At 32.2% G+C, this 24,164-nt stretch overlaps 1 protein-coding gene across 1 annotated transcript in view; it reads left to right on the forward strand.

Moving 5' to 3' along the window:
* LOC128183325 (phosphatidylinositol phosphatase PTPRQ-like) overlaps positions 1 to 24,164 on the forward strand; it is a 97,344-nt gene that overhangs the window by 59,492 nt on the left and 13,688 nt on the right. The window contains exons 33-41 of the mRNA XM_052852286.1: positions 471 to 691; positions 2,640 to 2,814; positions 3,005 to 3,337; positions 3,605 to 3,898; positions 3,995 to 4,153; positions 4,685 to 4,819; positions 4,930 to 5,087; positions 22,785 to 22,856; positions 23,019 to 23,085. Coding sequence (XP_052708246.1) covers positions 471 to 691; positions 2,640 to 2,814; positions 3,005 to 3,337; positions 3,605 to 3,898; positions 3,995 to 4,153; positions 4,685 to 4,819; positions 4,930 to 5,087; positions 22,785 to 22,856; positions 23,019 to 23,085 — 1,614 coding nt within the window. The remainder of the gene's footprint in view (positions 1 to 470; positions 692 to 2,639; positions 2,815 to 3,004; positions 3,338 to 3,604; positions 3,899 to 3,994; positions 4,154 to 4,684; positions 4,820 to 4,929; positions 5,088 to 22,784; positions 22,857 to 23,018; positions 23,086 to 24,164) is intronic.

Here is a 24,164-nt window from a genome sequence, read left to right on the forward strand (position 1 = left end):
TTAACAAATGTTATACAATATTGTGTCAAAACAATATCCATGAATATCCAAGATCATTAAGTATGATTTTCAAAAAATATGATAAAGGTGGTCTCATTAAGGTGATGCCTCGTCTCGGTGAGCTTTGTAATCTGTGATTACCTATGTTTCAATTAGGATGGAAAATTCATTGCAGCCTTTTTTTAAAAAAATATCTCTTTCAAGAACGCTTACAATAGAAAAAGAGAAGTAATACAATCAATTCTGAAATGTTCCCTACTAAAAATTTACTTTGAATCTCATGGGTTTTTTTTTCTTTGGTTTTGATATATCTTTATCATTTTAAGTCATATAAAATTTTCAAGAACATGCCTATTGTAGAAATGCTTAATATTATTATAGAGATCATTAAACCCTGTTGGGGAAAAATAATATAAGTTAGCATTATGTCAATAAAACGATATACATTTAGATCCTATTTGCTTTTGTAGTTCCATCCAGTGTTACTGATCTAAAAGCCTCTAATACCTCGTCCACGTCTATAGCAGTTACATGGTCCAAGCCTTACCATCCAAACGGTGTGATAAAAGAGTATCAGATCTTCGTCACGAAAACAAATGAACATATGGAAGGCAGCAATCTAAAGCAAATCATAACGCTAAAGTGTGATTGCTGCCAGGGGTCATGTCCTACCGCCGTGCCCAAAGATATGGTATGACCTGTATTTGATATATGATTAGTTATTATTATTTCTATTTACCAAACTCTCTCTCTCTCTCTCTCTCTCTCTCTTTCTCTCTCTCTCTCAACAACGGACGCGCAATGCGAAGGTTTGCTATCATAACGGATATAAGGAGCTGCGAATTACTGTGAAGTAAAATCAGGTAGAACATCTGTATGTTAATTCTATTGGGCGGTGGAATATCAACAGCGACCGTTTGATGCTGAGGATATTTGGAAATGAACTTTGCACAAAATTGAATTTGTAAATTCTGTGCTGAGCTGAAAAAATTACGGCGATTTCAATTGCTTTCTTAAATTTTGGTTTGTTTCTTCTTATAAGATACCAATCTAAATAGGTATACTGATTTTAACTATCCAAATCCCCCTCATCAATCATTACACAAATACGGACTCAATGTAGGTCAATATGCATTTATAATGACCCAGGATGACAGTATTGACCGAAGATACATGAGTATATCGACCGAGGGCGCTAGCCTTTGGTCGCTATCCTTCATGTATCTGAGTTCAATATCTGCCATCCTGGCCCTACCGTCACCAATATTTCTCAAGTCAATACTCAGCCTCAAATCCGATGTTTGGCCTTATATTTATGCACGTTTCTTTAAAGGATTTGAGTTAAGGAATGAGTTGAGGGATTTGAAAATGTTGGTGACGGTGGGGCCTGGATCTTTATAAATGCATATTGACCTTGCATGGAGTCCCTATTTATTGTATTATATAATTTTGCAAATTTATTAATACAATGTTTATCTTCCTAATGTTTACAGAGATCGTGATATGTTGTTTTTGTAAAGCACAAATAATTTTAATGAAAATGTTTCAGAGTTTATTGAATATTTCTTCCAAAACTAACAACCAGGGTTTCTTTACATTGAGCAACAGTCCTCATAATGTACGATAGAAATCATAATAATCAATATCAACAACTTTCGGATTTGTGCCCTGTAACACTTATGATATGTCTACTCGGCACACGTGCTTCGTCTAGAATGTGGACAGTGGTTGCCCGGAGAGAATGATTGGTATAACGCCTCGATAAGGAGGCTGCCTCACTGATGACACTCATCATGTCACCCATCTTGTTGTGGCCCAACACTACATTATTGAAGTGTATTTTATCCTTTGGTATCGCACGCGGCATCTGAAATAAAAAGGATCTTGTGGTTTCAACCTTCGGATTAGTTTCACAAAGCTCCTCAAGGGACATCGGTCACTATCTTAAAAAAAATCAATAATTACCACGTTTTTTCCTCTCTTTTTTTACAATTTTATTATAACTTTTGTTAACTTAAATATAGTATTTGAACATACTACTTATTTCATACATTCTGCCATCTGCTTTGCATCTGTCATCTTAATGATACTTTGTTTGTTCATCTCAAATTTTCTTCACATGCATCCCTCTCCGTCAGTACTAACAGAGAAGTCTGTTCTTCGACGAGTTAAAATATGAAATCAATTTATACACAGCTGCCATTGCATATATAGTTTACAAAATAGTGCAAGGATAATTGTAATTTGTGTACAATTGGTGAAATTCAATGTAGTTATTATTGATTAATTTTCAATTATGTTTAAATTTTGAGGTAAAATGGCAGGGCTATATGTGATACAATGTACAAATTTGGTGGTTTAGGGCACTATAACCTTGCTTGCTACTACAATATTCATCATTACACTTTTGCAGTTAGCGTCTCCCGTGTAGATGTCTTAATACTGTCTTAATACTGTAGGGAACTAGAATCGGTGTAATCTCTGATTGTCATAAGGCTTTCAAGTCTCCGTTAGAAACACACGCAAATGGTCCACGTATTGCAGTCCTTTATTATAGGACAACAACTTGTTTATTAATTCAAATAAATTATATTTTATTTGTTACAGAATTAGTTGTAATAATCGTATAACATTTACAGGAAAAAGATGATACGGCAACTGTCCATGAAGTATCTTTTACTGATAGTAACACCACCTTCCGTTACGAGGTCACTGGATTGGAAATATTCACTTCATATTTTTTTAATGTAACTGCGTTCACATCAGTAGGACATGGTAAATGGGCAAAAAAAGTGGCAAATACATCGGAAGACAGTGAGTTTTCTTTTAAATATTAGCTGTCCATTTAGATAAACCTTAATCACAGAAGGGTTCAAAAGCAATCTATGTTGCATAAAATTCCGCAAAGAACCACGTTGATGTTATGAAGAACATTTACAAAAAAAAACTACATTACAAAAATAGTCCTTTCTTCTTCAGTTGCAAGATTTTCATTTAATTGTAGAGCCATCTCCTCCAGGACATCCTGTGGAAAGCAATGTACAAATTAAAAGTTTGTCATTTGTGTACGATAAACCAGAGAAAGAAAACGGCGTGATTACAAATCAGGAGATTGAGTACAGTTATAAACCATATAATGTGTGTGTTGAAGACTCTGAATTTGAGCATACTGTAACGAAAACAAACATGTCCGGAATTATTGATATTGGTGATAAATTTAACGCTTCTTTGGGGAATTTACAACCTTTTTGGTTGTACACCATAAGAGTTAGAGTTTCGACCTACGCAGGTTTCAGCAATTATAGCCAACCTACCACCATTCGAACTCGGCCAACAAGTAAGTTAAATAAGTATGCTTAAATGAGGACAGATATAAATGTCGATTAATCATTTTAAACCGACTGACACAGTAACCGCATTTTTAATTCGAATAGTCTTTTTTGAAGGTTTTGACTTTATTTATTTTTAAAAAATAAAAAAAAAAAATTGCATATGCAAATTCCCCAACTTATATGACAATTCTAAAGGAGTTTACTACAAATTGTATGGATTGAATTTTCATTCATTTTACAACCCATATGAACATTGTTTTTTAATTTACTAGCTCCAGGAAAAGTGTCCAACATAATTGCTGCACAAACGTTTTCAAGACACATTGAATTAAAATGGACCCAACCATGTCATCCAAACGGGTTGATAATCAATTATCAAATAGATATTTGGAATACAAATGATTCAAGTCACAATACCACACAAACAAACAGTAACATCACTGGCCTCCATGTAACCAGTTTACTTCCATATTGCCTGTACAATTTTACCGTGTTCACAGAGGTACAAAATGTTTCAAATTTAAGTGAACCTCCAACATCGACCCTATTCCGGACTAAAGCTGAAGGTAATCTATTCGTTTTGTTTACTTAATTTTTTATTATCAATCAACTTCTATTTTGATAAAACCAAATATTTCATTAATTTTATTTTCTTTGTTTAGCACCATATCGCCCTGGAAGGTTCACAGTAATAAGTAACACTTCTACATCTGTTATGCTATCTTGGGAGACTCCTGCACTAAAAACTGGTCCAACAACATACATAGTAAAAGCTATCGACAATGAGACATTTGTTCTTGGAGGGTCATGTGAAACTTTAGGTTATCTAATTTACATTTAATTGATATCAGTATAAATTAATCTGCATTTTTTGTTTACAAAATGAATTGATAGGAATGTTCAGTTATTGTGATATACATTCAAATTCGAATAAAAAAACATAATGAGAAGGTCTTTGCTCATTCAAGTTAAGGAAGTAAATCAAAATGCCTGACAACATTCATGTATTTTTGGATTGAATTGATCACATTGAATTTTTATTTGAAGATGAATGAGTTGAAAGGCCATAGAATAAATGTTCCGTGTTAATAGTGATAAGGATATCCTAAACGATTCTAGCGCAACTTCTGATATAAGGATATATTCTAATTCATGTTTCATACACCTTGAACGTGGCTCAGGAGTAGATTTACACGAATTATTATGTAAAGGTCGACCTCAAAATTCATCTTTGAGATTACATATTATATTCACTTTTTGTGCTTATATATATATATATATATATATATATATATATATATATATATATATATATATATATATATATATATATATATATAATATTATTTCAGGTTTTTACAATACAACATGTAATATAACTGGATTAGATTCTTACTGGAATTATCTACTGACTGTAGAGGCAATTGTCGAAAATTTTCCGGCGAATAAATCTACAGACTATGACGGTGTCCAAACAGCTCAAAGCGGTAACCTGGCTTTTTTTTCATGATGTAAAAACATTAATTGATATTATACTCTTAAAATATATATGATATATTCTTATCAAACTTGACACAGGGTGTATAATTTTTTACAGCTCCTGGCAGAGTTTCACATTTTACAGTAACACAAGATTCAAATGTTACCGCAAAAACTAACGTTCTTATTAAATGGAGCCCACCGAGCAAGAGGGATCTCAATGGAATAATAACAAATTATTTTCTTCAATACTGGTATCAATCAAATCAAATAAAGGTGAGCTAATTGTGGTGTATTGAATTGTATTTATTTTAAATCTTGCTTAGTTCGTCGCTAAATTTAAATGATATAATAAAAAGCTTGAACTATAAAAACAATTTAACAAAATGGTTGGTCACTCCAACGGCTTTTACATATATCATCTGTAGCTCTACAAATTTATCATTTGTTTATTCATTTGTATAGTTCTAAACTCTAAATTTCTGAAAAATGTTTGCATATGCCATATTAAGTCGAATGAAAACCTGTAAAATAAAAAAATACTCTTTGTGAATGACAATTAAAGAGGGGTTCAATTTCTTAAACTTTTTAACAAATCAACATCCTTCACTTAAAAAGGCCTTTTTTACTTCAAAACTACGAATCGTAAACTATAGTTAACGATTCGTTATCAATGGTTTAGATCTGTAAAACTATATTTAACGGTTGCTGACTAAAGTTAATGAATCATAATCTAAGTTTATCTGTCTGGAAATAATGTTAACGATAGATTTTGCTGATAAATATAAATTCACATTACATTTTACATTCTTTACCTATATTTTAGAGTTGTTATTCAAAGTTTATCAGATAAATCATATTTTGCAATTGCAAATCGTTGTTTTCTGTATTAATTATAGTTTTACACTTCTGAAACATAGATGATTGAGTTAACTATGGTTTTCAGATGTGAAAAATATACTAACGGCGTCAAATAAAGTTTCACAGATGAAAAAATAGGTTTATTGACTGTTTACTATAGTTTACGATCGTAAAACTATAGTTAGCAATAGTTTATTGTTAACTATAGTTTACGGTTCGTAAACTATACTTAACGATTCGTAAACTATATTAACGATCCGTATACTATAGTTTTCATCTGTAAAACTATATTTAACGGTTGGAACCAATAGTTAACGAATGATTATCTAAGTTTACCTGTTTTTAAATAAAGTTAACGATCGATTTTGCTGATAAATATAGATTCACATCTGTAAACTATAATTTACATTCGTTAACTATAGTTTAGAGTTGTTAATCATAGTTTCACAATCGTGAAACTATTTTATAAGATAAATCATGTTTTACAATCGCAAACGGTTGTTTTAGTGTTAATTATAGTTTTACACTTCTGAAACATGTGTGATCGCGTTAACTATGGTTTACAGAAGTGAAATATAGATTAACGGCGTTAACTATAGGTTTTTGTCCGTAAACTATAGTTTACAACCTATAACCCTAGTTTGATTATCTCATTTGTGTGTATTTGGCACCTGATCCTACCTCTATCTTTTTAGAGGTCCGCGTTGTTCTGTTTTAAATTTGTATTTTTTAGCTCACCTGAGCCAAAGGCTCAAGTGAGCTTTTCTGATCACAATTTGTCCGTTGTCTGTCGTCGTTGTCGTTGTCGTTGTCGTCGTCGTCGTCGTCGTAAACTTTTCACATTTTCATCTTCTTCTCAAGAACCACTGGGCGGATTTAAACCAAATTTGGCACAAAGCACCACTAGGTAAAGGGGATTCAAGTTTGTTCAAATGAAGGGCGACGCCCTTTTTAAAGGGGAGATAATTAAGAATTATTGAGAATTTGTTGGTATTTTTCAAAAATCTTCTTCTCAAAAACTATAAGGCCGGTAAAGCTTAAACTTTTGTGGAGGCATCATCAGGTAGTGTAGATTCAAGTTTGTTCAAATCATGGTCCCCGGGGGTAGGGTGGGGCCACAATTGGGGGATCAAGTTTTACATAGGAATATATAGAGAAAATCTTTAAAAATCTTCTTCTCAAAAACTATTAGGCCAGAAAAGCTCAAATTAAAATGGAAGCATCCTCAGGAAGTGTAGATTCAAGTTTGTTCAAATCATGGTCCCCGGGGGTAGGGTGGGGCCACAATTGGGGGATCAGGTTTTACATAGGAATATATAGAAAAAATCTTTAAAAATCTTCTTCTCAAAATCTATTAGGCCAGAAAAGCTCAACTTTGAGTGGAAGCATCCTCATGTAGTGTAGATACAAGTTTGTTCAAATCATGGTCCCCGGGGGTAGGGTGGGGCCACAATTGGGGGATCAAGTTTTACAATCTTTAAAAATATTCTGGGAAAAGTTTTCGGTCCAAAACTCAGTACTTAGTGTGAAAGCACACGTTATGAGATTAAAGGTAGATTTAAGTTTGATGAAACCATGATTCCCTAGAGAATAGTGGGGCCACGAAATGGGGAGGGGGGTTTAGGAATAGAGAAAAATCTTCTTACAGGTACAACAACAAAAGGGGCTTGGTATTTACCAAAAAATAAGAGGTGGATAAAAATTGGCAGATTTTCAATTTTTTTTAGCAAGATCTACTGTACCGGTACTCAGTTGTCAAGATATTTTGATACTGTAATGCTAATTTGATCAGAATTAAGGCAATTGTTGCTCAGGTGAGCGATGTGGCCCCTGGGCCTCTTGTTTTTATTATTATTAATCTAAATTGGTTAACATTTTGTTATTGTCATTTTTGGGAGTTTATTTTAAACAACTCTCCTATGCAGTTACTCAGATAAACCGAAAGTGAACCAGTGTTTGGACCTCAGCACAAATCATTGCTGTTGACAAGACTTAGTTCTTGAAATTTATTGATAAATTCGATGTAATGTATGCTAAAGCATTGTTTTTCAAGAAACCTTATTTATAAATACCTTGAAAATAGTCAGATTTTAAATGGTACGAACAATTTAAATATTTTTGTTGTCGTATGTATTCCTACGCCAGAGTTCAATATAGTCTCGTTCAACTCGACGCTCGGCTGTCTCAGTAAATCCTCGTCGGAGATTAATGGTGTCAGTCGAGCGTTTGGTTGAACGAAACTAGATTTTCAATATTGCTTTTCGAGAAATATTTTTATTACTGATACATAATTTGATTGAATTAATTTTAACTTGAAATATTATTTAACATGATTCATATGGGGGTTTCTCGACATTCTTGTCGAAAGAGTCCAAAAATTCATATTATAAAAATGTGGGTAATTCAACTTCATAAATTAGAAACTACATGTACTTGTCATGCAAAATAACATATCATTGATTTTAAAATAAATAAACATCGACAAAATCAGCTCCCGTCAGTTCTTCAGTACTTTGATTTCCATTTATGCCTTACCTAATTCGTATATTTTATTCACCCGAACATGTTACACTGGACAAAAAGATTTGGAGAAACGCGTTTTGAACAAAAATTAAGAGGTAAGGAATGTCTTATAAAAGGACAAACTAAACAAACTACAAAATAAGTCCAGGCTCAAAGATATCACAAACCCTCGATCATTGTCGAACGTTTTTCTGTGTCGTACTGTTATAAAATCGCACATCGTGCAGTGGCAGCATGGACTTCAGAAAACGAAGTTGTTGTTTTTTTAGAAACTTAAAAACAATGTTACGATGTTACTTTTTTGGATTTTCTATCACTTATCTACTATGTTTAATGAAGAACGTCTGTTGCCGGCGTTATTCACACAATAAAGGACACACGTGTTCGATGTGCACGTGATGTAAGGCAGCACTATTTTTGCAAGAAAATGCGGTTACCTTGTAAATTCTTTCAAAGAATAAACCATCTATATGTTTTATTGATTTTTAATAGTTTTCTTTTTATATTCTTTTATATTTTATTTCAAAAAATTATCTTATCGGCATATTGTCTTATGAATTAGGTTTCAACCTGTAATTTAATCAAACGTCTTTACATAACCAAATTAAACTAAGTTTTTACCTCGCACAGCCACATGTGCTGGTCTTCGATGCTTTATTTACCATTATGGTCAACCGTCTGCAAAACACACCCCACGCTGCACAAATTGCTGGGAGGAGCATCATTTCTCTAAAGACTGCCCTAACCCAAAAAGATGTAAGGTGTGCAAATCTGAAAGTCACATGCCTGGTGATAAGAAGTGCGAGTTCTTCTCTCGAGATGAAACTAATGTCATTGCATTTGCTGGTCAGGACAACTGTTTGTCCAACTTTGACCATGCGACATCAACGTCTTCGGCGTCAGGCATAGGTCTGCGGAACACGCCTTCCGGTACGTTAAGGCTATGCGCAGTGGAGATATCCCGAGGGCAACGGCGATACAATCAGCTAAATCAGCCCTTGATGCCAAAAAAATTGGGAAATTGATCACTTCTTCCAATAGCTTTACAGACAATCAGGTTGCCCTAATGACTGAAATCATCGAGGCAAAAGCGGACCAAGTTCCAGCTTTCGCTGATGCCCTAAAAAAACACAAAAAATCTGACGTTTTTGTCGAAACTACATTTGATGATTTTTGGGCTTCCGGCCTAGACAGAATGGCTACCATTCACACACTCTCTAGTGCATGGCCTGGATCAAACAAACTTGGTCATATCATTTCCGAAATTGCTTCGCGTATGCGCCGCGCCACAGGTCGCTCTCACTCCGCTCCGAGAACTGCGCCGAAAGGAAAAACTAAATCCCAGTCAAATATCTCGCACATGTTTAAAGAGCTGAAGAACCCAAGGAAACGCAGTTGTTCCGGTAGCAGGAAATCTTCTCCTAAAAGCCAGGTGCGCGATTCCAAGAAACGCGATGGTGATGGATAACTTCATTCCTTATAAATAGGACCATTACTTTAGAGACGGACAGTGATGCGTACTTCAATTTTCTCTTGTGAGAATTACGGTATTTTTTTTGTAGTATATTAATATTAGCATATCTATTTTCATAATTTTTATGAGTAACCATGGATCAGTTAAATTTTGTCTCTGCTAACGTAAGAGGTCTAAATACAAAAGAAAAACGACTTAAATTTTATAATTGGCTTAGCGACTCAAAAGTTGATATACATTGTAGCTTATATACAAGAAACGCACTATGTCGAACATAATGAATTTCTTTATAATTCTATATGGCCTGGGAAATCTATACACTGTTACTCAGATTCCTCCCTTAGCAGAGGAGTATCCATTTTAATTCGGAAAGGTTTAGAAATAGAAGGTCTAGCCATACATAGATATAATGATGGACGTAAATTACTAATCAATGTTAAAATTGGTGATATAGATTTAACTTTAGTTAACATATATGCACCTAATAATGAAACATACAGAGTACAATTTTTTAAAAGAATGAGATCTTTTATTAATAATTACTCAAATAATGCAACAAATATTGCAGTATGCGGTGATTTTAATTGTAAATTAAATAACTCTACGGATAAGAGTTCCAAGTTACTTAATGAAAGAGCTAAAGCCACGAAGGGTCAAAATCGGCCTAATATCCAAATTTTAAATATTACCAGGAAACAATCTCAGAACAATGTACTTCACAAAAATATAAGCCTTGGCTTGGTTTGGTCCCTATCAATGGTGTAGGACGCATGGAAAGAGCATGTGTTTAACGTTGGTTTACAAACGCTTTATGACGTCATATTAAATACAATGGCATTAGCTTTTCATGAATAAATTCAAACTACTAAAATTATTTAAAAGCAGTGCACAATCACAATGTTAAGTTCTTTAACCCAAACACCATGGTAAAACATTTACATTCATATTCATTTCATGGATTATTTGAGCTTCAAATTTTTTTTTATTGAAATTGATAGAGAATTTTGTTATCTTGCTTAAAGTAATAAAATATGATTATAGTAATCCGTCATTAAGGTCTTCCGTTTCCAACGGAAGACCTTATAGTTTTCGTACGATTTCTTATTATTATTATTATTATTATTTTTTTCCACAAATTTTGTGCACGAGATTTCTCGAAAACTATTTGACCGATTTCGACCATTTTTTCAGAGAAGATGAGTCTTGATGTAAACTTCATACGTTTTTGAGATTTTTCCTGTCGGCACTTCCGGTACCGATTTATCGGCCATTTTGTACATTTTTACGACCTATTTTGTGCAGAGCTGATCTCAGAAACTATCAGAGATATGACTATGAAATTTTCAGGATAGGTAGTCTATAGTCTGAAGTTGTGCACTATTATTTTGTTTTACGCCAGTGGCGCCATTTTTTGGAGCTCGCCTAGGCACGAAAATTGGGTACGAATTTTCATTCAAATTCTTCATACGTTTTCATCTGTATCTTTTTATCAGTTGATATTTTGTTAAGACATATATAACAAAAATAGTAGATAATTAAACGTTCTTTCCAACAAAATCAAGAAAAAGGGGCTGGCCCCTTAAATTAGGGGCCAAGACACTCGTAAACTCTATTGCAAATAACTTAAAAACGATCAAAATTTTGTAATGCAATATAGAAGCAAAGTTGTTGATTGTAGCAATATTTATCAGGTAAAATCATTTTCACACCCATTTATGACGTAATTAGGGATTTTAAGGGGCCAAAGTACTTAAACTTTGATGCAATATATCTAGAGAAGGAGACATATTTTGTTAGGCAATGTAGAAAAGAAAATGTTTGCATTGATGATTCTAATCAATTCCACTAATCAAAACTCCAAAGTCTGTCCCCATTAAGGATCTATAGGGCTGGCCCCTATAATATTCAATCATTTGTGTCTCAAAAATGAACAACAATTTTAGATGGGTGTAAGAACAAAAAATGTTAGTATTCGTGAGAACTTTCGATTGAACTCAAGAAAAAGGGGCTGGCCCCTTAAATGAGGAGCCAAGACACTCGTAAACTATATTACAGATAACTTGAAAACAAGCAAGATTTCAAATATCTTTGGTACTTAGCCTTTTTTACAAAATTGATACCAGCGAGATTTTAGTCACTGTAAGTGATTGAGACACAAACTTTTATAAATGATAGACAATCGATTGAAGATATATTTAACGGGTTTTCTTTTGTCAACCGTCACTTCCGGTACTCACCAGAAGAGTTCAAACAATTCATTTTTTTCACAAGTTTAACTGATTATCTTTGGTGTTTCATCTGCTATGATTAACAGTAGTGTACACTAAACATATGTATAAAAAACCCTAGCTTTAATTTTCATAAACCTCTTTTGTTCGTCCGTTTTCGGTCTCGAGACAAAAACCCTAGATTCACCAAGATCGCAGATTTGGCAGAGAATATCGATATTTCATCGTATCATATGAAAACAAAATCGGACGGAAGACCTACTCGTTACTCGTAACGAGATCTAGTCTTATTTTATTTTTTAGTCAGGAAACAAGTGTTTAAACGTTCAAATCAATTTAAACCTTACTCCAAAAGCTGATAAGTACAATGTACATCAGATAATTCACCGGGTTTTTTTTCTAGCGATTGGGGGGAGGGGGGATGCAAGAAAAGTTTTACGCGAGTTTCAGGCAAAGCGTGTACACAACATGAGCAAAGCATGTATCGTGTAAAACAATTTTTTTTTAATGCGGTTCCTCTTTAAGCATTTACATGGACAGTAAGAACAAATAGAATTTGAGTAGAAAGTCTTTCATACTTTTCATACCGTTACAAAGATTTAAATACACAATATCAATCAAAGTTTTATATACAGTTTGAAGAAATGACTTCTATAGACATTTAATTCTTAACCAAATGTTGGTAATATTTTACGTTTTTGTTGTTAATAGCATATGACAAGCATCCCCATAGCTCGTACATGTATTTTCCTTCGATAACTGAAATTATTTTGTTGTGAACAATCAGCGAGCATATCATTTGGATATTCCATAACACCCGATTTAGCTGAACCAGTCAATCAAGCTCTATTTGTTTTTTTTGGTGTTTTTTTTTGGGGGGGGGGGGTGCTAGATTGTGAAGTGTTTCGTTGCTGTCAGCAGTCATTAGAAGTAACTTTAAATAAGTTTGAATATTAATTTTGATTAATTTTACAATTTAAATGACAGTGCTGGATTGTGAAGTGTTTCGTTGTTGTCAGCAGTCATTAGAAGTATTAACTTTAAATACGTTTGAATATTAATTTTACAATTTCAATGACAGTGTTTTCACTAGAACATTTTTAATGAATGGGGAAAGTTTGTCAGAGTTAGTATGCGGTGCGGCGTAAAAGCGCCCCAGCTGGCAAAATCACTGCGCGTTTAATCAATTTGCTGAAATGTACTACATGATATGTACTATGATTCATGCAATTTTATGAAATCTACATCAACAACTATTATTCAAATTCATAATTATATTTATCTACAATTTTACGGGGGGGGGGGGGGGGTGGAGGGTGTTCTGGCAAAACTTATAACATCTTTTTTTTTCAAAATCATTTATTTCAAGAGGCTAGCCTTCAAAGAAATATAGATTCAAAAGGCAGTTCAAAACCTTCTGTCCTATTCTTTTTACTACATATTATTTAGATAGTTTTTTAAAGGGAGGGGGTGAAGAAGAAATAGGCAGAACAAGTCAATACATTTACAGCAAACATGATTCAACTTGTTCTGGACAGTGTGTATTTCTTGTTTAAATCGGGGGTTTATATAAAAGTTTCTGTGATATCTTGAAACCAGTCCCCTTCCCTTTACATACATGAGTGTACACGGTCAATCATTTTTAGAGGCATAGTATATACGATATTTCTGTTCATGTGACAATGCTTCCGTGTACTTTCTTTATTATCAAGTTTCCAATATCCTTGCGACAAATAAACAATTCAAAGCTGCTTGGTCCGATTTTATATCAAATTTTTATGCACGCTTTTAAACGATGGTTATGCTTAGTATATGTATAATAATAGACATTGCAGTAGTTTTTTCTAGTCAATTAAGCCAAATTTCAATGAAGAAAAATATTTACAAAATTTGCTAATAAACAAACGACATAAAAGGGCTCCGCGTTACTTTTGCCTCATGTTAAATTTCACCCCTGACGACGAGACGGGTATGGTTGTATTACGACTTTGACATCGCATTAAATAAAGGTCGAAATAATCAGACAAATTACAAATAAACATGTGTTCGTTTTGTTCGCTAATATTTCTGAAGTTTCCTTTCTTTACAATCGATTTATAGGCTGCGGGTTGAATAACCCCAATCATTTGGGGGACGAAACCAAACAGTTTCCTTTTCTAAGAATTCCCGTGATGCACTCTTGTTTGTTTTTTCGTTTGCCCAAAAAGAAATTATTTTTATTTACTTTGAATATTTCTAACTTTGAAAGGAGACTGATTCTGCTCGTGTAAATAGGAGAAAGTCCATAACTTTCTAAGATAAATAGTTGTATCGAAAAAAATTTGATACTGTAATAACCTAAAAATCGGACCAAGCAGCTTTCAAGCATATCGAAACCAAGCTAACACCATCGAGTGAACTTTGTGCTGTTTTTAGATCTTGGAAAATCCACAACATTCGATAATGGCGGAGATGTCGAAGAGGGCACATTATATTGAAACAAAAAGTAATCACGCCCCTATTTATGCATTTATTACCGATTAATAAACTCAGATTTAATATATATCAATTGTGTTTTCACTATGTTAACCATTTACCACATTGGCCCCCTTGCTGAGATCGATGTCGAAGTTGGCGACGCTCTCTGCGGGTGGAAGCGATTTATCAAGTTTGAGCGGTGAAAAGACAACTTTATATCTACTAAACACTGTTAAGATGTAAAATAAACGGGAAAAAGATTTTTGCTATATAATAAGATGCATAGCGGGACACATGGCGGCACTGTGCGATGCATTACGGGGGATCTTCAATGCTTTAATGCAATAATTACTCAATGCGGTGGGAAAAAATCCATGATTATCATAATCAATGTTTTTATCTATAACAATATTAATTAAGATTTATCTGTTGTTCCAACGTATCAACCTTTAAATTAAAACATAAACAGCAGAAAATGAAACACTAGAATAAAACCTACATCTCCATGGAATTGAACACACTTAGGAATTCCAATAAATGGAACGAATATAAATATTTTCCGTAGGCATGCCGTTATACGAATCTGAATGTTAATTCATTCACTTCTTTTCGACAAATCAATACACGTTGTTCGAGTTATCGCCCCTTTTGTAAACAGTGACCATGGCGACACGGTGATGAGTGTTATATAATGATGGATTTATGCAGTTATCATAGTACAAAGGTATACTTTAAGAGTTTACACATTATCAAATTACCTTTTCATTTCAAGATTCATCGTATTGATAAGTTGACTTTGGCCTTTTAATACAAAATCAACAGTCATAAGCGAGCTAACACGTTATACCTGCAATATTAAGACGACGTACCTGTATACGCTTAGTATTAAAACGAGTGTTTTTCGTTTTCAGTTAAAACTAATGAGAGGAAAATTTATTTAATAAAACAAACAAAAAATTCATATTTTTGCATTTCAAAACATTTCTGTAATCAGACAAGCAATATAAAGGCATTATTTAAAATATATTTGAGGGGTATTCCCCGTGATTCTACTGTTCAGGTAAGTGTGAAGTTGATAGCAATGTTGGATTTTAGATGTGGCCACACCTCTTGAACAAAATAAAAGTATGCAATATTTTTGCATTTTTGTATTCTCTTTTAAAGGGACTTGGACACGATTTGACTTAAAATTTTCAAATTTTGTTTTTCAATTTTCAATGTTTATACTGATTAATATAAAAGTTTATAATACTCTGTCAAAATTTGAAACTCAAATATCAAGTTATAAGCAAGATACAGAGTTCATAATTCTTTGTTTTGTAAACAAAGCTCGAATATAGTCATTTTTACATATGTGTTGTATTGGTGTAAGTTTCAATCAAATGTATCTTTCCTTTGTTGATAAAAGTATTCATGAAGATATTGAATTAGTTTAAATTGTTTTTTACATGTCATTTTGTCTAAGAAATGGTACAATTCTACATTACATTTTTTGTAAACAACTATAAGACTCGAGCTTTGTTTACATAACTATCAATTCTTACCTCTGTATCTCGCTTGTACCTTGACTTTAACATTTAATATTTTGGTCAATCATTTAAAATGCTGAAGTAAACCATTTTATACATAAAAAATAAAAATAAAATTTTTGATCTCAAATCGTGTCCAAGTCCCTTTAAATGACATATATTTAATTTTGTTCATCGGGTGTGGCCATCTCGAAAATTTGGAATAAATGCTATAAAATTGATATTTCTCAGCGAAAAACGCTAAAGCGCGTGTGTTTTAACGTCTACAGTACAGCTATGACGTCATAGCAGAATTTTTTGAGGTACATTTTTTAACCTAGCTCGCGGGTTTGCTGACGTCACAGTAGGATTCGACGTAAAGAGTTGACCGTCATAGTAAACTCATAGGCTACATTTTTTTTTTTAAATGACAAATTAGATATTTAGAAGTATAAAGGGAAATATTTCAAAAAGCTTAAATGCAGTTTATTACTGTTTATACAAACATTTATTATGATCAAGTGCTGAAAATTTGAAGATGTCACATACATTGTCACATTTTGTTCTATAAAGTATGAGTGTGCGTTGGAACTCCTCCATTTAAAATCATGTTTTAAAATAGACAAGTAAATTAATTGAACCGTATGCATTAACTTCGCTATTTTTTTTTTACAATTATAACTTCCGTAATTTTAACTACCGATCAAATTTTTAAAATTCTTTTGTATTATTGTATACGATTACAAACTTTTATGTCAGTAGTTGCCTGGAAATTTTATGCATGGATTGACTTAGAGTTTCATAAAAACAAAAATAGCAATTTTCTGTATCTTTACAGCCTTACATTTATTGCATTTGTGCATTTGATAACATTTACAATAATGTATAATTAGTATTTACATGTTCTAAAATGTGTTAATCAGCTAGTCTTGTCAATAAATGCATTTCAATTTTGGGGTTCGCAGACGTAAGGAAATAATGACGTCGGGCTAACGTCGTAATGAAAATATAAGGTTTTGAGAAATCTTTTAATCTTAAAAGTTGTTTTGCCAAAAATTGGCCGAGAACACATACTGATTATTTGTTATGAATTGATTTAAAATTATCTCCTCTGTTATTGTGTTGAGTATAATTAATTTCGTCTGAATCGTTTAAAAGTTTGGAGCATAGTTTTGTAATGCGTTTCTCGACCAAGATGTGCATTTTACTATATATTTCATTGAAATGGCGTTGCTTGATTTTATCAATGACACTGTATTTAAAACATGGTAACATTATTACTGCGCAGACGAATCTCAAATAAATATTAGAAATAAAACTCTGAAACCTATGGATCACGCGGACAAATTTTCAAGGTAGGTTTTCTCACAAGCATGTAAACCCGCGAGCTACCTTAAGCTCAATACCTATAAGTTTTATCTTCATTACTATTTTTCCTCTCCGCTTTTTTTTCATTTTCCATGAAAAAATAGGCCGATATTGGCCCTTCGTGGCTTTAGCTCTTTTAGCTCAATTACATGTTGTTGATATATGGAAGGATAAGCTGAATGACACAGACGGTTTTACATGGTGCGATGCTACTGACACACCAAAGAGTAGAATAGATTTCATTTTTCTAAGCAAATATTTATATTTAAAAGCTAAAAATATCTCAGTTCGTAAAATCCCCGGTACACATTCTAACGGAACGAGAATGTCAGATCATAAGGCTATACGAACCAGTGTGCGCGGGAAAAAGAACGAGCTAAACCTACAGTTCATCAAGCAAAATTTTTGTCTACGTCCCAAAATGCTCTCTAATGTTTTCACCCGTGGTGCTATGCCAAAAATGGCCGAATTTTAACTCGTAATTTACAGTGACTTAAAGTTTGAAGACACGTTTTAAGTACCGCATATGCTATGGCGAGACTCAAAAGATTTGTTACATGCTCCCATACCTCCGTATTGAGTCGAGAAACGTAAACAAAGACGAACAAAGACATGAATGACGTCACAGTGCACTCGCGCTTTATTTCCCGCGATAAATTTAGAGGTGGATCAAACATCTGTAATGCGTGTACTAGCTATTCCAGAATAGACTGCGATACCTGCCTCATTGACGGATGATATGTTTTTATTTATTTTTTAATATAGATTTTTTTTTTATATATATATATATATATATATATATATATATATATATATATATATATATATATATATATATATATTAGCAAGAGTCATACTTTACTGTCATAACGATCCATTTTTAAGCTAATTGTGCATGCATGAGTAGGGAGGAAATAAACAATAGGACATTTTGAAATAAATAAAAAGGAATAAAATGAAAAAATAAAGTTAAAAAAATTATGTAGATATTGCATATAGTCAGACCATTAAATTTAAAAGTGGAAAATTACACACCTACAAACAGATACCGGACTCTCTCTCTCTCTCTCTCTCTCTCTCTCTCTCTCTCTCTCGCTGGGAAGGGGTTGCGCTGTATGTATCATAACCATTAAAATTAGTACATTTGACATACTTATTGTAGAGCAATACTCTCTCAAAAATTCTTTGACGTTCGTTGATACCTAAATAAAACTATACGTTGCCAATGATGCAAGGTATGTGTAATTCTTGCTGCGCTCGCCATAACGGTAGCACCGTAAAACATATTACGATAGAAGAGCAAAAGGCGCTCAAATTAGATCTCGCGCAAAATGGATAAATGAAGGGGAGAAAAACACGAAATTCTTTTTAGGCATGGAAAAAAAGCACCAAACACAGAATACTATTTATGAACTAAAGAATAAAAATAATAAAACCCTTAATACTGATGATGACATATGAGGTGAAATGTGTAGCTTTTATGAAGAACTCTATCGTAGTAAAAATATAAGTAGTTCTGATATTGAAAACTACTTACAAAATAGTAATATCATGCGTTTACCTGAAAATGTAAAAAATACATGTGATCAATTTCCAAACTTAGAAGAGTGTATAGATACCGTAATGAACATGAAACATAATAAATCATCAGGGTTAGACGGATTACCAGTTGAATTCTATCAATGTTTCTGGGATAAAATATCAATACTCTTTCATAATATGCTTAAAGAAATATTCAGTTTAGACGAAATGACATTTTCACAACGACTTGCCGTATTATCTTTAATTCACAAAAAAGGAGAACGGTCACAGCTTACAAACTATAGACCGATTAGTCTCACTAATACTGATTACAAAATAATTGCCTTTATATTTGCTCGCCGTCTGCAAAAAGTTATTGATAACTATATAGGAAATGAACAAACAGCATATATAAAAGGAAGATATATTGGAAGCAACGCAAGGATTATACTTGATATTTTCGAATATTGTGAAAATAATAATCAAAACGGTATATTACTATTCCTAGACTTTGAAAAAGCTTTCAACTCAGTTGAATGGAATTTTCTTTTCAAAACTTTGAAAAAATTTAATTTGGACCAGATTTTATAAAATGGATAAAAATCCTTTATAAAACCCCCGTTTTCCGTTTAAAAAATAATAGATGGATTTCAAAAACATGCGCAATGAATAGAGGTATAAGACAAGGGTGTCTGATTTCTGCTATATTATATTTATTTGTTGCGGAAATTTTATCAAGTAAAATTAAAGAAAATAATTTAATACACGATTTACCTCGAAAAATTTACAAGATGAAATAAAAAATGTACAGCACGCGGACGATATGACGATTACTTTAGGAGATATAGAATCCATGAAACATGCTATTGACACCATAGATAAATTTTGCAGCTGGATCTAAGATAAACCTATCAAAAACGGAATGCATATTGTTAGGAAATTTAAAAGACCAGTTCGAAAATCTAGAAGGTATTAAAGTAGCTAAACAGGCTGTAAAATGCTTAGGTATTTTTGTAGGACACGACAAAATCGAGTGTTATAATAAAAACTGGATGAAGATTTACCACGATATTGAAATTTTGTTTGAATCATGGAAAAAGAGAAAATTAACATTATTCGGCAAAGTTACTGTAGTTAATTCTCTTGCCTTACCTAAACTTATATATGTTTCAAGTATTTTAGAACTTCCCGAAAGAAATTATGTGAATGATATAAATAGATTAATATACAATTTCATATGGAATAAAACAGACAGAATCAAACGAAATACGATGATAGGTGATATTATGGATGGGGGTATAGGCATTACCGACATAGACTCTAAATTAAAGGCTATAAAGGCAACGTGGATTGCCCGCCTACTTACAACAAATCATGTTGTAAAAAAATATATAGATAGTCTCTGTAAAGCGCTGAATATCAATATAAACTATTTAATGAACACAACAGAAATATCGACTGAAAATTATGGTATACTAAAAAACTTTCCAGAATTTTATAAGCAAGTTTTTACCTGTTTTAATCTATGTAAAGACTTTAAGCAAAATAATGACAGATCAATAAATACCGAATCGTTTTTATTACAACCAATTTGGTCGAATACTTCATTTACTTTTAAAGGTAAAACGATATGTTTTGATGAATGGATTAAAAGCGGAATACTGTATGTTAAAGACATCTTTAAAGAAAACGGTAAATCAAAAAGTACAAGAGATATATTTGATAGGTTAAACAAAAAAAGCAATTGGATCTGCGAGTATAAAATAATACAAAAAGTGTTTAAGAAATTTGAATTCATGTATGATTTTTCTAAAATCCCCTATATCAAAATGCAACAGAATGACGAAGAATACAAAACTAAATGTTTTTATTCGAAGCTTGTAAAGCTCAAATTTCAAAGTCCAATTTCACAAGGAAAGCTTGGTAGGGATTTCCAAATCCCAGATAAGGAAGTTTGGAAATCAATATATTCCAACAAAATTAAAAATGTCAAAGATAAAAGTATTGCGGAATTTAATTATAAACTTCTAGACAATTTACTAAGTAATAATCTGTTAATTAGTAAGTGGAATAAAGGGGTAAATAACAAATGCAAAATATGTAGAACCGAGATAGAAAATGCACAGCATCTAATTTTTGATTGTGTAAATGTAAAACATGTTTGGCATATGGTAAGCCAATGCTTAAGTTTTACTATTGTTTGGAAAAATGTCATTGTTGGTTTTTTTGTTGATGATAACAAAACAACAAAGCTTTATAATATCTTCCTCTCATTTATTGCATTCAGAATTTACAAATATAAAATGTTCTGTAGAGTTGAAAACTTAGAAGAAACAAGTCAATCGTTAAGAATGTGTATTAAAGAGAATACTTTATCATATTGTTCAGTTCTATCTTTTTTACATCAAATGAAAGAAAAGAAACTTTTTCAAAATTTTGCATTATTACTATGAATATGCATTTATCCTTTAAATATGTATTTATGCTTATATTTATTATGTATGTATATATATGTTTATTTACGCCCACCCTCCGAGGGAGACAGTCCCTCTGTTGTATACAAGGGTTTCTAACATGGACACAGACTTTGACTGATGATAGTGAAACCCTTTGTTGTGTGTGGGCCAAAAAAAATCGCATGTAAATTATCAATGCAAGGATTTTTATTCACATTTTTCTGTTTAACACATACATGTATAAATGTACGTACGGTGTACATGTAGTATCTTTATTTAAAAAAAAACTTGATATATATCGTATACGGTTTTTTTTCAACATGTTGATTTTTTTCCTTTTTTTGATTAACTCATATACATATACAGTGTACATTTTTAATTTATAAAAACCTGATATATATTCTAAATCTGTTTTCACCTTATGCTAATTTCTGATATGATATTATATAATTGTTTATAAGGAATCAATAAATAAACATTGGAAGTTCTTTAAAAAAACACAAAAAAACTAAGTTTTTTCTCACTGGAACGTGATTTATTATTAATAAGAAAAACCTTCTGCAACTTAGATTCCCTTTCTCATATTTGTTAATCATGATTAAGCAACAAATCAATGCTAGCAAATATTCTGAATGTTTAAAGAGAACATCATAATAATGAAACAAATCAAAATCAATGTATCAAATTGATTTTTTTTACGTGTATCATTTTTTTCGATAAAATATAGTCATTCTCTTTTCTTAAAAATCTTCAGCTATTTCGTGAAACAATCATGAATACAAGTTGAATTGATTTAATTTGATTTAAGAAATTCGGGCAATATAAAATACAAAATATGCGATTTTCGTCACATTAATTCTATTAAAACTGATTTCATGAAAAACCTCTAAAATTTGACAGAACTGTTCAAAGAGGAGTGTGCAATTAAGGAAAATACGTCCTATCACTATGTCAATTTACGAATCTAAAAATAATCATCTTTATAGATGTGTCATCGCACTGTGAATATTGTCTTAACGTATATGAATCATTAGTGTAGTTGTCTCAATGTCTATGGATACGATGTTTTTCATCTATATAACTAAAGATGGTTTTATCTAACTAGACATGTAACACTATTGCGTAAATAACCATTTGAGCTGATCGATGTTAGTTTGACAAATATCAAAAATGTACACTTGCATCGGACAAAAATAAGATAATTACGTTAGAAAAATATTTTACTTTAGATTTTGAATAACGAAGAGCAAGAATAGTTGACAACAAAGTAAAAGAAGATGAAAAAATGCTCAAATCTTTTTTCCCATTTAACAAAATATTTGACTTCAGAAAACTCTATAACCAGGCACAAATGCTTCGGAGAGGATGATATCTTTAAGAAAAAATAACTTCCAGCCGTTAGGTATGCCGGTCCATTTAACTCGAAAAATAAGCTACTTTTCTATCTTTGTCCCTCCACTACATACCCTAGTAGCAGTTCAGGAGCGATGTAAACTATTTTGTCTACCAAATGCTTTTATTAATTCATGTCAAGTTTAATTAAGCTACCGTAACTTTTAAATTCGCTTATTATACAGACAAACTCTTATAACAGTACAGAGAGTGAAGCAACCATTTTAGTGGAGGCAGAAAAGGTGTATACATTCCAGGTGGATATTTTTCTAACAATTTCATTTTTAAAAAATTTATTAGTTTTGAAACTTATGACAATTTAATTTATTATCAAAGTATTTTAATGTATATTATAAAAAACACTTTTTAATGGCTAGTATATAAGACATATAATTGGGAATTATCGTGTGTTTTTACAGATCTTTGCTAAGACGATTGAGAATGCCACAGACATTGCTACCAAACGTTTGCCTATTAAACCTGGCGGTAAGCTTTTTAGAAAGTTTGATATGCATGTAAAACCCCATTGTTATGTCGTACGGGGGGTTTTAATTTTCCATTATTAACTCGGACGTCAATTTAATTAGCGTAATTAATTCAATCAAAGTTGCTGTATTGTTTATTGGCTAAATTCAAATGAATTATAAGCTGTTGAAACATATGTACATAATTATAAATATATAATGCTACACTCTATCCAATCAAAATCAAACAGTTCGCTATTGACGTTAAACAATATTCAAAAAAAATATTATTCATACATGTACATTCATAGGAGGAGAGACCCTATAAATCAATAAATCAAATGATTATAATAATGATAATAATAGTAATATTAATAATAATAGTGATAGTAATAATACATCAGTTGGATGTACTAGTTATCCGACATCCCGTTTTTTACCTGCCTCACGCAGAAACATTGCGAGATGGCACAATTGTTTGCGATTATGAATGGCAAGGAGTTGAACTAACTTAAACATTGAAGGACGAGACCAGTAATATTTTTTTAAATACAATACCCGTAGACTTTTATAAAATGGACAGATAAGTATGAAATGGAATTCATCCTCGACTTCACCTAAATTACAATATTTACAGATACGCATCGATCTGACAGTTCCATTATATCGGCCTTGCTCTACCAAAAGCATATGCGATGACAGTCTATATTTTGTTAAAAGGACAACAAGGTTTTCCGGAATATTTTTACTCAAATAAAATTGTAACGAAAAAGTGTCAGGCAGATACTTGTACAATAAACATTTAGAGGATGACTCAAAAAATGCGTCTCTTTCCTGAATAAAAAAATCAGACAATCTCTGCTTTACAATTTTTAAGAAAACATTAGTGTTAGCCACATTTTGTGAAAGCCAGACCTCATGCATACCCAGAGATACTAATAATTCTCTGACATTAAAACACCATGTATTTGGTATCAGCTGTGAGACCATTTCCTCATATACATTGCGTAATATACAATTTTCTGTTTTAATCAATTTCAACCAATACTTAATGATACGCAATTTACGTATAATACTCATAGGTAGACGACCTAACTCTGA

This window comes from Crassostrea angulata, chromosome 5 (genome assembly GCF_025612915.1).
Source record: "Crassostrea angulata isolate pt1a10 chromosome 5, ASM2561291v2, whole genome shotgun sequence".
NCBI lineage: Eukaryota > Metazoa > Mollusca > Bivalvia > Ostreida > Ostreidae > Magallana > Magallana angulata.